This window comes from Phaenicophaeus curvirostris, chromosome 2 (assembly GCF_032191515.1).
Source record: "Phaenicophaeus curvirostris isolate KB17595 chromosome 2, BPBGC_Pcur_1.0, whole genome shotgun sequence".
Taxonomy (NCBI): domain Eukaryota; kingdom Metazoa; phylum Chordata; class Aves; order Cuculiformes; family Cuculidae; genus Phaenicophaeus; species Phaenicophaeus curvirostris.
Window position 1 is genome coordinate 34,763,589 of NC_091393.1, and position 16,879 is coordinate 34,780,467.

The 16,879-nt window shown below is 44.4% G+C and overlaps 1 protein-coding gene across 1 annotated transcript; it reads left to right on the plus strand.

Annotated features, from left to right (window-relative positions):
• Window positions 1–8,500: 8,500 nt before the first annotated feature.
• Window positions 8,501–13,745, plus strand: MTRES1 (mitochondrial transcription rescue factor 1). Its single transcript, XM_069851645.1, has 4 exons — window positions 8,501–8,564; window positions 10,845–11,283; window positions 12,125–12,197; window positions 13,281–13,745. The coding sequence occupies exons 2-4, from the start codon at window positions 10,853–10,855 to the stop codon at window positions 13,455–13,457; spliced, it is 681 nt and encodes a 226-aa protein (XP_069707746.1). The 5' UTR covers window positions 8,501–8,564; window positions 10,845–10,852; the 3' UTR covers window positions 13,458–13,745.
• Window positions 13,746–16,879: the final 3,134 nt, after the last annotated feature.

A 16,879-nucleotide genomic window follows, 5' to 3' on the forward strand; every position in this document is an offset into this window, starting at 1 on the left:
ATCTTTTCACAAGCTAGGCTCGCCCTTCTCTTGCTCCTTGTTTAGCAGAAAGGACCTATCTTACAGCAGCATCAGAGCTCCAGCCTTTTAATCAAAATTTGCTAGGTTTTTTCAAAGCACCCTTCCTTTCAGTTGCACACTCACTATCCTGCAAAACAAGATTGAAATACTGATGGGAGCGGGCTGATTGAAGCTGATTTTAGACAACTGAACAAAGCTGCTCAGTATGCGTCTTGGGAAAGAACTTGGAATATATATTGAGGATTATATTCCCCCTTCAGTGGAGGGTTTTTATGTTAGTAGAGCTTTTAATGGAAGGCATGATTGGCAGTACTGTAAATCTCCACTCAGTCATAGATGTTGATTGGATTCAACTGTATGCGTCTTCAGACATAGCCTTGCTTACATGATCAAAACCCTCATTAGACCAAGATTGCATCAGTGCCACCGTTTCCCCTCTATGTCGATGGGATACAAAAAGCATTGGGCTGCTTATTTAGAGGCATACAATTACAGAAGCAAACAAAGCCATGGCTTCCTGTCCTAGAATCATAAACCTGGAAGTCTGAGCAGAAGTGAAATTGTGATTCTAGAAGAAGAAATGTTTAAGAGTTGCCACCCTAATACCCATGGATCTTTTGACTTCTGGGAAGACTTCAAGGGATGGTGTCAGCTTGCACAATTAGGTGTGGCCTCGGTGTGATTGAAAGCACACCTTTCTCCCTCAGTCAAACAAACTCTTAGGTGACATCAATATAAACAAATTAAATGGTAGCAAAGCCTGTTCTTTGGCCTTGAGGACAACTGACATGTCTAGCCGCATCCATACTATTAAACTCTCCTAGCCATCAGAAAGGGTGGCTGTATCTAAACTGCCTGTTGGTAGGTAGTTTTCCCTGGCCTGGGCCAACCCCTGAATCACACTCAGGAATCGTTTGAGATCATGCTGCTTGGTATGGGACAAGAACAAGGTGGAGTTTTCCTTCAGCTCATGAGGCACGATGTCAGAGAACAGCCTACAGACGCGAAGAAGTAAAAATGGTCAGAGGTCATTTTCTCTGTTTTCTCATTTGAGGCAGGATTAAACATTAATTCTCAGAAAAAGTTAGTGAAAAGTATTCCACAGCCCAGTTAGTTAGTTATCCAGATATTACACTACTACTTCATCCTGCTTCTTTCCAAACAAACGAAAGAATGTTCACTGCAAATCTCTGCATCCTTATTAGTAATTTTAACCATCATTAGTTTATGACTGTTGGGATTTCTTCTATCCCTAACATATTTCAAGACCTAGGTCTTTAGCCAAGCATTTTTTTTTATTGGTAACAGTAGAGTCTTTATCTTCTCTTGAGAAATGTTGAAAATCTGTATCTTGCAATTTGAACCCAGTATTCTTCCACTTCCCTTTTTTTGTTTGTTATTGTTTCCTTATTTTTTAACTTTATTTACTGCCTTCCCTTTGCCACAAGACAGAGCAGATTTTTACCCACAGGAGTCTCTATAAAAGGGAGCTGCCTTGCAGTGTACTCTGTTTCAGAATTCATTCCTAGTCGTGACTGCTGCATGGCATCCTGAAAGGCTTATTCTTTTGTAACCTTTTCTGGATAATTTCTAGTTTGAGTAAGAGACAGGCAGAGATAGCAAGGTAACAAGAACAAACCATGGAGAAATGTGATAAACAGGAACAGAGGAAGTTGGAGCTGTTTACTTTAGAAGACAAAATGGGAACAAATATGATTAATATGTGTATAAATTGACGAGTTCTAGACGGTAGATCTGTTCTTCTCCCCATTTCATAATTGGAAAGGGGACCAGTCTAGGATTTGAAAAGATTAACTGCTGAAAGGAAACACGTATCAGGTATCACTGAGTGTTAGGACCTCATGTATCTTTCAGATGGCGAACTCTTTGTCACACAGGATCATTAGGCAAGGTGCAGGGGAAGAGTGGTCACATAGTGATGAGAACAAGTGTTGCAAGAACACACTTCTTTGGGAAACAGATCATCCCAGATCTTCCTACTTTGTGATTTAATTTGCACATCTTTTGTACCTCTGGAGCTGGGCACTGTGAAAGGGTGAAACAGCCTTGACACCAAGCAGTATGATTATTCTTGTCCCTCCCTATTGTACCTTTATTTATATTATTTCCTTTTTTATATTATTTCTTTTTTTATATCAAAGGTGTATTGAAACTTACAGATCCATTTTAATTTCTTAATGCAGTAATATTTATAAATGCTAATCAAAACAGCTTTGTCCCTTGGCCACAAGTTCTTTGTCCCTTGGCCACAAGTTCTTTGAGCAGATATTTTTTCTGCTTTTAAAAGCAAACCTGACACAAAATATGTTAAAAAAAAGAAAGTAAACTATAATTGTATGCAGATGGAGGAACAATCTAAATTTCCTCGTTAGAAAACAATTACGTTAGACTCGCATGCATATATCTTGAATTACTTGCTATCAATTAGAGAAGAGAACATTGTGTTCTGAATAGTAAAGCAAATAATCTGAGGACAATACAGAGGAAACACAAAAGTAAACAAATAATTCAAACTAATTAACATGGAATGTGTAGGTTTAAGGCTAATAAGTAAAGCTAAAACAACAAATATTTAATTGATTGCTTTTCCTTTTTTATTTCATTTGCCACCTGCTGCTAGCAGTAGCTGGATAAATCCTAGAGCAGCAACCAAAACCAGCAGGACCTGCGCTTGTCCATTACAGAACAAATGAAGGTCAGAAAGCCTGGGAAACACCATATTAACTTCTCCAATGAAAAAAAAAATCACTACGCCAAACAAGAAAGTGAGGTGAAAATAACAAATCTCATTGCAAACCTTTCACCAAACTGGAGAGCTGAAGAATTAGCAGTGGAACCTTTAATCTCCGAGTAGCTGGATTGAATGCCAGGCTGACCGAAGGAAGTTACTCACTGTTTTCCTCCCATTTTCTTAACCAGTGATGTAACACAAATTTGCACTGGCAAGGAAGCAATGTATTTCTGGTTTAGGTGGGTCACCATGCTCTGACTTACTAGAGCAGCCTCTATCAGCTTCTTTAGCGCTGGTCAGAGCAGTATGCATTGTCCATCTCCATTTTCTTTCCCATTATGGCTTAGTGTGGCCTTCTACTGTAAAAAATGACAGGCAGACAAAAGCCAGATTGGTCAGGTGGTGAAAAGGATGGCGGGGGGGAAAGGAATGCTGGTTTAGCAAGTGCCTATATCTTCATCACTTAAAGAAGTATAAAACAATACCTTGAACTCATCCATCTTGCCTTACTCATCTGATTATCTATCTACAACATCAAAGATGAGTTTTCAAGGAATAAGTAGGTGAGCTTCAAGCAAAGGTGCTTTGTGAGACCTCACCCACTTCTGGAAAGGGATTCTCTGTGCAGGATGCCAACATGGCTGCAAGAAAATGTTGTGGTTATTGCAAGAAATAAAACAGCAACACAAAAAGTTCGTAAATAGAGGCAAGTTTTAGTGTACATGGTGTACCCTGAAGTGAATAAACCCCATGTTTTAGAGTAAAAATGGCACAGAAGATGATATGGGTAAACGTGTAAGAAAGAGAAACCAGTTTAAAGTGGTGTGCCAGCTGAAAAGGCAGCAGTAGAAGGGCCAGGAGAAGAGTTTCTGCTGCATGACAGACTCATTTCCAGAGATGTGTTTCAGAGAAAGAGACAGTAGCATTATTTGGTTGAAGACTGGATGCAAGCAACAAGCTAGAGGAATTGCATCCAGAGTATGGGCTAAGGAAAGAAAGCATCTAAGCAGTTATAATAGGTGGGTAACACTGGAAGAGGTGAACTAGCATTCAGGGAGATTTAACTCATTATTCAGATGAATAAGGGCAAATGTAAAGGCGGTGCTCACACAGAGACACTCTGTTTTCTAAGGCTGCATAAATATGCATAGAACATTGTACAGTCACCTCTCAGTGCACCTTGAAATAAACAGTGCAATTTAAAAGGCGTGTGGCTCCAGTAAGGTAATGCTGAAGCTGAATCTGCAGTGACAAGTGATCTGATAAGATGTGCATTGCAGAATATTAGTCAGTGCTACCCACAGGGCTAGAATGGCAACATGGTGCTCTTGACTTTATGGTGAGATGCAGTGAGTGTCAGCAGATCCACGGCTGTCACTTGACCAACCCTGCAAGAAAATAAAGGTAACAAAAAACCCTTGGCAGTGAGAACAGAATTCCCAATTACAGATTCCAACACACAGGTCAAAAGCTATCAAGGACTGTCTCTCTGAGCTATCAAACTAAAAGAGTAATTTCCTTTTGAGTGAGACTTATTCTGGAGTACTGTGTTCAGTTCTGGAGACCTCAGCACAGGAAAGACATGAAGAAAATCCAGAGGAGAGCCATAAAGATGATCAGAGGGTTTGAGCACTTCCCATACGAGGAATGGTTGAGAGCATTTGGGTTGTTCAGCCTAGAGAAGAGAAGGCTCTGGGGAGAACTTATAGGAGCCTTCTCTAAAGAGGGCTTGCAGGAAAGCTTGGGAGGGGCTCTTTATCAGGGAGTGTAGTGACAGGATGAGGGGTAATTATTTTAAGCTGAAAGAGGGGAGATTTAGATTACATATTAAGAAAAAATACTTTACCGTGAGGGTGGTGAGGCACTGGAACAAGTTGCCCTGAGAAATTGTGGGTACCCCATCCCTGGAGGTGTTCAAGGTCAGGTTGAGTGGGGTTTTGAGCAACGATCTGGTAGAAGATGTCCCTGCCCATGGCAGCAGGATTAGAACTAGATGATCGTTAAGGTCCGTTCCAACTCAATCCATTCTGTTTCTATGAATGTCATAGTGTATTGAAATACAGAAGCTGAAAATCATAAACAAGACAGGAATTGCTCTTCTTAGACAGGAGTTGACTTCCCAGTGGAGATGAAGAGAGAAGCAGTTCTGTGAAAACAACCGTGGAAAGAAGAATACACTGTGTTCAGACAACTTTCTCACTCAGACTTCTCAAGGAAACACAGCCCACCATCAATCTACCAGAGAGGAATGATCGTTGTTCCTTATCAAAGCTGAAACATTTGACCGAGGTGTCACGATTAAAAAAAAAAAAAAAATATATATATAAAGTTTCAAATCACCTGAAAGCAGCCTAAAGGTCACCCTCATCAGATATAAGTATGACTCGCATGTGTTTGAGCAAACCCCTTGGAGAGGGAAGCCCGAGGTCCCTGCAGCTTTGAGCAGGAGCTATTCACTGCCATCTAATGGTAAATTGGAAGAGGAGAAAAATTAAACTGTGGTCTTTATCTGATCGGAATGTTTCGGTTACAATTACAGTTTAATATAATTGAAGTAGGACTAATGAATATTGCCTTCATTTTTGCCTTTTTAGTCATTAAAAAAGCCCACTCTGTGACCCAGGTTGGGAGTTGCCAAGCCCTCATGCAGCTGGAGTGCAAATCTTAAAGACAAGGGCTTTCATGTCACTTCTTCCTCTGCGGCATCGCAGGAATCTGATGACAAGAACCCTGTGACACTGAAGTTCTTCTACAGTCCTGGATTGGATGAATCCTAGAAAAAAGCTTGGTAAGGGTCTGCTTTTGTGACAGAATCATAACAGTAGCATGATGTACCCTCTAATCAGTACAACTAGAACAGTCGTCCTTGAAGCTAGACTAGGAAATTAAACAAGAACGACAAAGATGATGAGATAAATCAGATGCATGATACCTGTTTGAGACATCCAAGCTAGATTTTCTCTATGTGCAGGGGGGAACCTGTTTGAGTGCCACACTATTAACATTCTGCAAACAGTAAGGCCTGCAGAAAAGGATGCTGATCAATGAATCGATTACTTCATGCTTTTGAAAGATGCTGCTATGTCATTGTAATTGAAGAATATAAAAGACAGTGACATAAGGCACATCCTTTACCTTGCCTTTCAATATGAAGATACACTAAAGACGTATAATGCCAGACTAACCTAGAAAGGCTCTAATACTTGTATCTTTGCTCATTGAGAGTAAGTTATCTTCACTTTTAGCAAAGTTAGAGTATGACTTTAATCCTACATGAAGCAAATCGTGTTCTAAGAGCTCAGAAAAGAATGGGGTATATGGAAAGATGAATTTGGTTTTTCTGGGGGGATTGGGTGTGAGGTTTTTTCCCCTCCAGAGGAAGTAGCATTTCTGCTCAGGGAATCCCCGCTATTCAGACACTCATTTCTGTTCTGACTCACTGTGTGCCTGTACAAATGCAGGCAACTTACTCCTACCAAATGTTTTTTTCTTTTTTTTCCTCAATAAGGGTGTATGTGTATTTTAAGACATATAGGAGGGAAGTGCTAAAAAGCTAACAGATATAGTCCCAAGAGAAATTGGTCATAACCTTACAGAACTCTGCACTGGAACAATCAAAAGACAAAAGAACATAAAGATGTTTGCAACTTCCTGCCTGGTGATGTTTCTAAGGAGGGGACATAGCTTTACTAAGGAATTGCTTAGTTACAAAATATCCCTGGCAGTAAAACCACTCATTCAAATGCTTTATGACAAAGTTTATATAGGTGTAAAATTAAGCAATCACTTATAACGCCCATGCTAATTGCAGAGCTGCTGTGCAGCTCTTCCATCTGCCAAAGTTACCCTGAGCCTTGTACAGTCACTCACATCAGGGCAAGATGCTGCCAACCTGATGGGGCTGGGTTTCCTATCAGTTTTGCGTGGATGCAGAGAATTTCCCAAATGCTGAGGGGAGGCGTGGTTGGTGCACAACAGAGAGAAAGCTGGGAAAAGACAGGTGGAGAGTTGGACCTCTCCTAGTTTCTCAGCCCCAAAGAGAAGGGATTATGTATTACCACCAATAATGCCAAAGTGGAAGGGATGAAGGAGAGGTAATGTGAAGGAAAGTAACAAAGATAAGGACAAGGGAAACCCAGGCCACAATGGGATTTGGATTAGACTGTCATGATGGCCAAAGCCTTTCAAATTAATCTGTGGTCAGGAAACTTTAGCCTCTGCTGGAGGCATTTCCCCGGTGAGAGTTTTCCACTGTTTTCTGGTTTGAGCAGAGTCTGGAGGGATGAATCAATGGGCTGAGGCCAACTGTAATGAGATTCAAAAAGGCCAAGTGCTGGGCCCTGCACTTGGGTCAAAAACAACCCCAGGCAATGCTACAGGCTTGGGGAAGAGCGGCTGGAAAGTTGCCCAGTGGAAAAGGACCTGGGGGTGTTGGTTGAGAACCACCTGAATATAAGCCAGAAGTGTGTCCAGGTGGCCAAGAAGGCCAACAGTATCCTGGCTTGTATCAGAAATGGTGTGGTCAGTAGGAGTAGGGAAGTGATTTTACCCCCACTGTGAGACTGCACCTCAAATATCACGTTCAGTTTTGGGCCACTCAGCACAAGAAAGATATTGAGCTGCTGGAGTGTGTCCATTGGAGAGCAGCAAAGCTGATGAAGGGTCTGAGAACAAGTCTTAGAAAGAGCAGCTGGGAGAACTGGGGCTGTTTAGCCTGGAGAAGAGGCTGAGGGGAGACCTCATTACCCCCTACAGCTACCAGAAAGGAGGATGTAGAGAGGCCGGTGTTGGTCTTTACTCCCATGTAACAAGTGATAGGATGAGAGGAAGTGGCCTCAGGTTGCATCAGGTGAGGTTTAGATTTGATATTAGAAAAAAATTCTTCACCAAAAGCGTGGTCAAGCAGGTATTAGAACTGGCTTGCCCAGGGAAGTGGTTGAGTCACCATCCCTGGAGATGTACAAAAAGTGGCACCTCGGGACGTGGTTTAGTAGGCATGGTGGTGTTGGGCTGATGGCTGGGCTGGATGCTCTTCTATGTCTCTTCCAACTTTAATGATTCTATGACTATGGAAACACAGACTGGTCCTTGGCACTGAGGTGCAGGAGTCCTGGTCTCATAGAAGCTAAATATTTTTCCAAGTATTGCAAAGGGTGGATCGGAGGCTGTGTGAAATCAAAACGATGTGAAAAAGTACTGACACCACTGCTCCTCGAGTGCTGTGACTGTGGAGAGCTGGGGAGCAGCGCGGTGGGGCGGGAGGGATGTCCTGGGGTGTCAGGGGTGCCCTGGGGTGGGAGGGATGCCCTGGAACAGGAAGGATGCTGTGGGACAGAAAGGAAGACCTGAGACAGAAGGGGTGCTCTGGGACAGAAGGGATGTGCGACAGAAGGGATGCTGTGGGACTGGTGGGATGCTGTGGGACGGGAGGGATGCCCTGGGACAGTAGGGATGTCGTGGGACAGGAGGGATGACCTGGGGCTGGAGGGATGCCGGGCAGGAGGGATGCCCTGGGACAGAGGGATGCCCTGCCCCACCCAAAAGCCCCAGCACACGCCGGGAAAAGTAACGGGGCAGAAAGTCGTAACGGGAAAGCGCTTGTTCGAATCCCGGTGGGGCGCGAGAGCGGTGGCGCGGAGCCGGAGGGCCCGGATCCGCCCCCGAGATCTCCCGCCCCCCCAGCCCCGGGGCAGAGGCTCCTCCGGCCCGGCAGGGGGCGCCGGCCCGGGCTGCGGCGGCCCCGCCTCCGGCTGCCAGCGGGGTCGGCGGCTCTGGGCCCGGCGGCGCTCAGGTACCCGCGGCTCGGCCCGGGGGCGGGGGGGGCGGCGAGCGGGTTTCCCCGCGGGCACGGGGGGCGCCGGGGCTCGCAACCGCGCGCCTCACGCCCTGTGCGCGCGCCCTTTCCCGTGCGCGCGCCTCCTCCCTTCCCCGCGGCCCTTCGCGCGCTCCCGCCCTTCCCTCCTTTCCCGCGCCCTTTTCCCGCCGCGGGGAGCAGCCGCGGGGCCGGGGCCGGGCCGGGCCGGGCCCGCCGGGCAGCCCGAGGGAGACCGGGCGCTAGAAATCAGCCGCGAAAGCCGCTGACGCGTCCGAGCCGGCGCTCCGGAACTCGGGTCCCCGGGGCTCCGGCGAGGGCCGCGCCGTCCCGGGCTCCGAGCCGCGCGTCACGGGCGCCGCGGGCTCGTGTTTCAGCGGGAGGAAGCCGAGGGGGTTATTCCTGTCCGGCCCGTGGTCGCCTCCGCCGAGGGAAAGCGAGCTCGGGTCTCCTGAGGGCTCCTGGGTTTCTTTCCACACCGCGCTGAAAGCCCGCGCTCCGCCTGGCTGGGAAGGGCTGGAAAAGACTTTCCAAGGGGGCTGAAAGACGTCTGAGGTTTGGGATTTTTGAGGGGAGGGGTGTTTTCACCTGCTTGTCCCGTCCCAGCAATGCTGGAGGGGTGGGAGAGCCTTGGGAACAGAGCCTGAGCTTCAGGAGCTTGATTAGAATCATAGAATCATCGAATAGTTTGGGTTGGAAGGGACCTTAAAGATCATCCAGTTCCAACTCCCCTATCATCTAGTTCCAAGCTCCCCGGCTCTTCTGGGTTTTCTTGCAGAATTGAGAGAGTTGTTTTATTGACAGTGAGTCATGACAAATGTAGGTCTCCCTGAGCTTTTTATGACATAGTTAACTTTGCTTCTGTTTCTCCTGTGAATTTTATTTCCGATGTAGGGAGGAAAGTGACACAAATGTGTTTGGACGGTTAATATTGAACACCAGAAATGGAGAGAGTAGTGGTCAACAGCTCGATATCCAGATGGAGGTCCATGATAAGTGGTGTCCCTCAGGGGTCCGTACTGGGACCGGTGCTGTTTAATATCTTTATCAATGATATAGACAGATTGCGTGCACCCTCAGCAAGTCAGCTTGCAGTTGCCACACCAGAAGGACGGGTTGTTATCCAGAGGGACCTGGACAGGCTGGAGAAGTGGAACTCACGAGGTTCAATAAGGCCAAGTGTGAGGTCCTACACCTGGGTTGGGGCAATCCCCAATTTCAGTACACGATGGGGGATGATGTGATTGAGAGCTGCCCTGCAGAGAAGGACTTGGGGGTGCTGGTTGATGAGAAGCTCGACATGAGTCAGCAACGTGCCATTGCAGCCCAGAAGGACAACCATATCCTGGGCTGCATCAAAAGAAGCGTGGCCAGCAGGTTGAGGGAGGTGATTCTGCCCCTCTATTCCTCTCTTGGGAAACCTCATCTGGAGTACTCTGTCCAGTTCTGGAATCCTCAATGTAAGAAGGATATGGAGCTGTTGGAATGGGTCCAGAGGAGGGCTACAAAGATGATCAGAGGGCTGAAGCACCTCCCATAGGAGGAGAGGCTGAGAGAGATGGGGTTGTTCAGCCTGGAGAAGAGAAGGCTCTGAGGAGATCTTATAACAGCCTTACAGTATCTGAAGGGCTACAGGAAAGCTGGGGAGGGACTGTTCACAAAGGCTTGTGGTGATAGGACTAGGAGCAGTGGGGATAAACTGGGGAGGGACAGATTTAGACTAGACATGAGGAACTTCTTCACTATGAGAGTGGTGAGGCACTGGCACAGGTTGCCCAGGGAAGCTGTGGCTGCCCCATCCCTGGAGGTGTTCAAGGCCAGGCTGGATGGGGCCTTGGGCAGCCTGATCCAGTGGGAGGTGTCTCTGCGCATGGCAGGGGGGTTGGAACTGGACGATCTTTAAGGTCCCTTCCAACCCAAACTATTCTATGATTCTCTAATTACTAATGGAGTATTCCACTGAAGGGTTTAGTGGTTTTGGTGTTTTCAGCTTTTATATTAGCTTTTCATAGAATCACCAGGTTGGAAAAGACCCACTGGATCATCGAGTCCAACCATTCCTCTCAAGGAATGGTGGACAGTGTATGAGAAAGGCAGAGCATAAAGCCAGTATGGCCTTGTGATTTTAGATGATGTTTTGCTCTGTGTGAACTAGATAATCATCTTTTTGTAGTAACTTACTGTGTCATACCTGGAAAAATCCTTCCAGTAATCAAAGCAGTTGCTCATTTTTACATGTTGATGTTTGGTTTATTTTAGGGTATGCTATGACTGGCTTCAGACTCCCCATCACTACCTTCAGAAAACTAAATGTCTGGTTTGGACTGTGGGAGAAATTCCCCTGTAATAAACTGTATCCCTCTTGGAGGAGAAGTGTATTCTGTAGCTGCCAGGCAAGCATGGTAAACTACAGAAGATGTTTCAGCTTTTCCCTAGTAAAACACTGTGCACTAAGACTTTCTCCAGAGAGTATCTCAGTACTTCCTTTGCGGAACAAAAGTAGCAAAAGCTCTAAAAGAAGCAGAGAAACTTTACAAGAAGAGGAAGAAGAGGAAGAAGAGGATGAAGATGAAAGCAACTTGGAAGATGAATTTGAAAATGACCCCAATGTAGTAAAAGATTACAAGGATCTTGAAAAAGTCGTGCAGTCTCTTCGATATGATGTGATCCTGAAATCTGGTCTGGACATTGCAAGAAAGTAAGTATGGAAGAAGCCTGCTAATGAGAAAGATGTCGTCTATCTAAAATTTGGGGGTGTATACCCTTTTATTGCTGGAATAGCTGAGCTTGTGGGTGGCTATTTTTGATGTAGCTGTTTCGACTGTCTGAAAATAGAGTTTGGTTGTATGGGTGTTCTTGTTTGTTTCACCTCATCTCCTTTGAAACAGCCTGTTTTCTGGTTTTTGCTGTCTGCAGTATTTCTCAGATTGCTGAGGAGGCATTTTCTATCAGTTACTTCTTTAAAATAAAGAAAACTCAAAATACTAAGTAATAAAAAAGGATCTAATTTGAGATTGAGGGAGTAAGTTAATAAGCTACTGGCTTAATTGTAGCTAATGGCTGTAGAAATAGGTGAGGGTAATTATAAACCTAACATACTAGGTCAACCAAGTAAATGTGCACTCTATAAATATATTGCAATGCTTGATCTAATGCTACCTAGAGAAGCCTTATATTGCAGTGTTGTTAGAACAGAATATCAGTGTAACTTCGCTTAAAAATCATTGAACTGGCTGGTGCAGGAAAGGGGACGTGTTTTGTTGGATAATCAGGAGACAGGTCTTTAGAAACAGCTTTTTACTGCTTCCTCCTGTGGCACAGAGCAGCTGTACTCTGTTATTTCATTTAATATCTGTGAAAAATGTTTTCTTTACTTCCAGTTCAAGTCTGTCCTGACCTTAAATAAAGGTATCTTGTATGTGCAAATTAACGTGTGTGCCTTGCACTTGAGTGGTGGTCTTGTGTATCTATCTGCAAAGAAACAATTGTGTTCAGTCTGCTGCACACTGTAAATGCAATAAAACCTTGTTTTTCTTCAGTAAAGTAGAAGATGCATTCTACAATAATGAACTCAGGCTGAATGGAGAAAAACTGTGGAAGAAAAGTAGAACTGTAAGACTTTTTAAAATTTAAATCTTTTAATACTGTACAAGAAAATAACTAAGGCATGACCTCTTCTTCTCCCTTTAAATAGCTCTGCACAGGTGAATGAATAGCATTGCTAACACCACTTCCAGCTTTGTGTGTGTGGCTGTGATTCCCTGGGTAAGACATTATTCCCTAAGGAAGACAGGGGGCTTGTGTTATTTGACAGTGAAGTCTAAGGCAGAAAGTCGGAAGAGGCAGATGGCAGCAAGGACAGAACTTTCTAAGTTGCTGAATGAAGTGGTGATAGATGTGAAGTTGATGGAGTAGGAACGACCACATCTGAGATGTGGGTGGAGCAGGCACATGATTAAAGAAAATATGAATGTTTGCTGATGGAAAGGGATTGAAACTGAGGTAGCTCAGGAAAGGTTATTGTGTCGGTAACAGAGCACAGGGGGACACAGTTAGGAGAAGAGCCAGAAGGGCTGCAGCCCATACTCTTTCACAACAGAGCTCACCAGAATGGTGACCAGCATACTTGCACCCACCCTGTATATGAGGGTGATCCTAGGTGGTGGCTACTGTCATCAAAGTTTTCTATTCCTGATGCCTTAAAGTTAGGGCTAGCTGTTGAAGAGTCATACTGCTTTTGTAACTTTTGAAAGAAGCACAGTTGACCAGCACTCTGTTCTTTAAAGCTCTTGAAACTGTTTTAAAAGCCGGAGGGAGAACTTCATGTTTTGCTGGTTTTTGTCTGAGTTGATGCCAAAAGGTTTGCAGGAAATGTCTTTCAGAAAAAAAACCAACTACACTACACCTTTTTCATAGAGTTAATTTTGGGTTGTTGAACAGGAAGGGTAAAGCTCTTGGCAGAGAAGGTCATGAGACATTTAGTTGCTTATTACCAGGGCTTTCCTGGAAGTTCATAGCTGGAGGAACTATAATGGGTCTAGTATTGCCTTCCTTCCTCCTCTCCTTAACTCACTTCCTGTAAGTTAAGAGTATTGAATGGAAAGAAAGGAACAAAATTAAAATTGGACCTAGAGTACAAGGGTTTGTTTTCCCCAGAGAATGTTTGTAATCACTATCTTCTCTTTCTGTTCACAGGTAAAAATTGGTGACACGCTGGATCTCATAGTAGGTGAAGATAAAGAAACAGGAACTGCTGTAGTTATGCGAGTAGTCTTGAAAAAGGTATCTGACAAAACTGAAAATGAGAAATACAAAGTAATTTTGAGACGCTGGAAAAGCTTAAAAGTGCCCAAACAGGATGTACTTAAGTAACAGGGTTGCTTGTGGCAGCATAAGATTTTCTGCAGAAAACTATATTTGTTGTTAAATACGAATTTTGGTTGAACAAAATTACAGTACCCTTTTCTAAGGGTTTGTGTTAGAATGTTATTTCCCTGTGCTCTGTACTTCAATATTCGTGCAATAAGCCTGTCATTTCTTGCTGTTAGTTTTGTTTCATGATATTATGGGATAAAAGATACAGCCCTTCTATTTCCAGGCAGTTTCCTTACAGATGTTACATGTAATGAACCAATAAAGACTAATTTGATCACCGTTTAATTGCTGTTTAGTTTTGTTTATCAGAAAGGTTACATTAAAACTGACATCACAACAAGCAGAACTGCTTTCTGTTTTATCTGTAGATTCATGAAATGGAGATTATAGGAATAAAAACCCCAGTTACATAAAATTGCTTCCTTTTTCATTGGTTTGATCTTGGTTAACAATAGCGACTCCATGCTTACATACACTGTTGCTGTACCAAAAGTACAAAGGGTGCTGATGGCAGCTCTTATTTCTAAGCAGGAAACTTCATCGTGACAGAGACTGAATCATGGCAGAGATACTCTACTGTCATGGAGCAGGCAGAACAGTGAGGAGACACGTGGTACTGCTGATTTTTACTGTTTAAGTAGCTGTGCAGAGGAAAATGAAATCTCAGTTTTGTCACATACTAATTTGAGGGTGGCTTTTTTTGAAGAATATTTAGGTGGTGAAAGGGTCCAAGCAAAGGTTGGATAATACTACACAAAAATATTGTCACTTAGGACAGACACCTCAGGAGTCACCACTCACATTTGTGTTGAACACGTGCTTCTCCCAACACAAGCAACTTGCTGGATGAACTGTGGTGCAGACAGGATTTTTATTCCATTTATATACATATAGACAGCCACCTGCAGGTGTGCGTCTACAGGGAAGCTGGCCAGTAGAATCAGGTAGCTACTGTTCATTCAGTTCATGGTCTGTTCCCTGCCTACTCTGAAGAGTGCAGAGGGAAGGAGATAGCCCAGGACAAGCAGCTGGAACAGAATCCAGGACACTTTGTCTTGGGTGTTCCTGAAATCCCAATGGACAGGCAGATTGATTCTTGCAAAGCAAACCTAGTGTTCTGGTTAAGCATCAGACTATGATGTGCACATAAAACCTCTGGTAAACCGACAACTGGACTTTTACTGCATAAGATGTCTCTGAGGTGAAAGGAAGCAACACTGCTCACCTGCTTAGGAGCCAGGAGCGTGGGAACTACTGGGTTGAGTGCCAACAGCTACTCAATGACTGTGTTTAAGCAGGCCCTCCCTGCTGCTGTCCATAGCCTTGGAAGTGGTGGCTGCTCAGTGTGGGATTTAAAATAATTACTAGCTTTCTTCAGACGTAGCTACAAAGCTGTGGTGTTTTGTGGGTTTTGTTTGTTTGTATGTTTGTTTGTTTTAAATTATTTTGTAGATGTTTAAACATGCAGATAATTGTCTAGTTAGCAGTTTAGATGCATAGCGACCTTTTAAAAAATTGGTTTTTAAAAGGGCATGATCCTAGAAAGCTTTCCTAGGGGATTTTGGTGATTCTTAATGCTGCAGAAATGAAAGGATTCGGCATTGCAAACACTCAGAGGAACATAGCAGGCATTGCAGTCTCAGCTGTATTTGTTGGAGCTTGCACAAGTGCTATGGAAATAAAGAGATGAGATGCATCCTGTGTTCTCCAACTTACCTTTGCTGTTCTAGGTGGCTCTCATAATCTCCAGGGATGCTGAGAGAAATGAGTAGAAACATATGAGCAATATGTCAGTGACCTCCAATTGCTAGCGATGATTCCTTGCCTGTTGAGTGTTTATTGGTATGTACAGTCACACTGCCCAGGACCCCCAGCAGGAGTAACTTACATACCAGAGCTCACAGGGCCAGAATAGGACCCCATTCATAAACCTCATGGATGCTCTGGGGTTTGGGGATAGCCAAGGCACAGACATGAAGAAAAGAATTTTCTTAAAGGGTTTGTTCACCGTAGGAAAAAGTGAGAGCCAACAAAAAAGCCGACACCTGCCTGGCATCCAAGGTAGGCACGGAAATTGCATCCCTGAAAGCTGTTCAGATAAGAAAGAGCACAGGAGGGGTAATTTCTAGAGCTGGCCAGAACGGGAATACATTAGGCCAAATCCCTTAGATTTGAACTTCTGGAAAATCTTACTGGTAAGTAAATTAGACAAAAGTTTGCAAGAAAGACCTGGCTCTCTCCTGGTGATGACAGAGACAGACTTTTTACTAAGACTTGTAGTGGGAAAACAAGGGCTGATGGTTTTAAACTGAAAGAGGGGAGATTTAGATTGGCTCTAAGGAAGACATTTAATACCATGAGGGTGGTGAGGAAAAGGAACAGGTTGCCCAGAGAATTTGTGACTGCTCTGTTCCTGAAGGTGTTCAAGGCTCTGCCCTTCTGTCACTGTGGTAATGAATCTCCAGGACATGTGCATCTGCCTTTCTTAGTCTGCATGGTGGAGGAACTATACGCAAGGGCTTTTTCATGAAGCTGCTGCTGAGAGCTCATGAAGGGAGGTTTGGATGGCTTGGGAAGGGACTGACAAGTTCACTGGAGGCTGCCTAAACGACTGTGTTGCCTAAGCCACCTCTGCATTATCCACAGATGCAACCAACCTTACGCGAGGCCCAGAATGGGCAGCACACCTGCCCTTGCGCAGAGGGATGACCTTGACCCAGAAGTCTGTTTGGTCCTCTAAGAGGCAGATGCTGCATGTGGGCCCAGGAGAATCCTGTGAAAGAATATCTTGGAATTGCTTACACAGGAGTTGGACTCGGGTCTGGCAGAAGAGTCCGCCTGGTTACCTAAAGCAGGCACAGACCAAACACTCGTGAAGGAGTGAGGCGCTGAGGGGCATGGTTTAGTGTTTGGTAGGAATGGTTGGACTCGATGATCTGGTGGGCCTTTTCCAACCTCGTGACTCCATGAAGGTTCCAAGTTCTGCTGCGTACAGATGAACACGGAGAGGGGCATTACACTCTGACAACTCCGCCTCCCCAAATAATAGGCAATTCTTTTTTCCATAGAACAGAAAAGCACCAAAGTGTTTCTAGTTTTTATTGTTTGGGGGGGTTTCTTTGGTTCTTGGGATTGGGTTTTTTTCTGTAGTGGCATGTCAGACCACTACACAGAACTACAAATTCCTCTGCAAACAATGACAAACAGTTGTTTTGCCATAATGAAATTTGTGAAGGAAATTGGGAATGATTACTTGATACTTGGAGCGGGGGAGAGATATTAATTAGCTGATCTGCTTCCAGTCTTTGGCAATCACAATTTATTTTGTTTCACTCTATTAACAAATTTTAGTGCCATTGGATACCTGGTGACTTTTTCCATGTTTTTCACTGGGAATACACCCTGAATTTTTAAAAAAA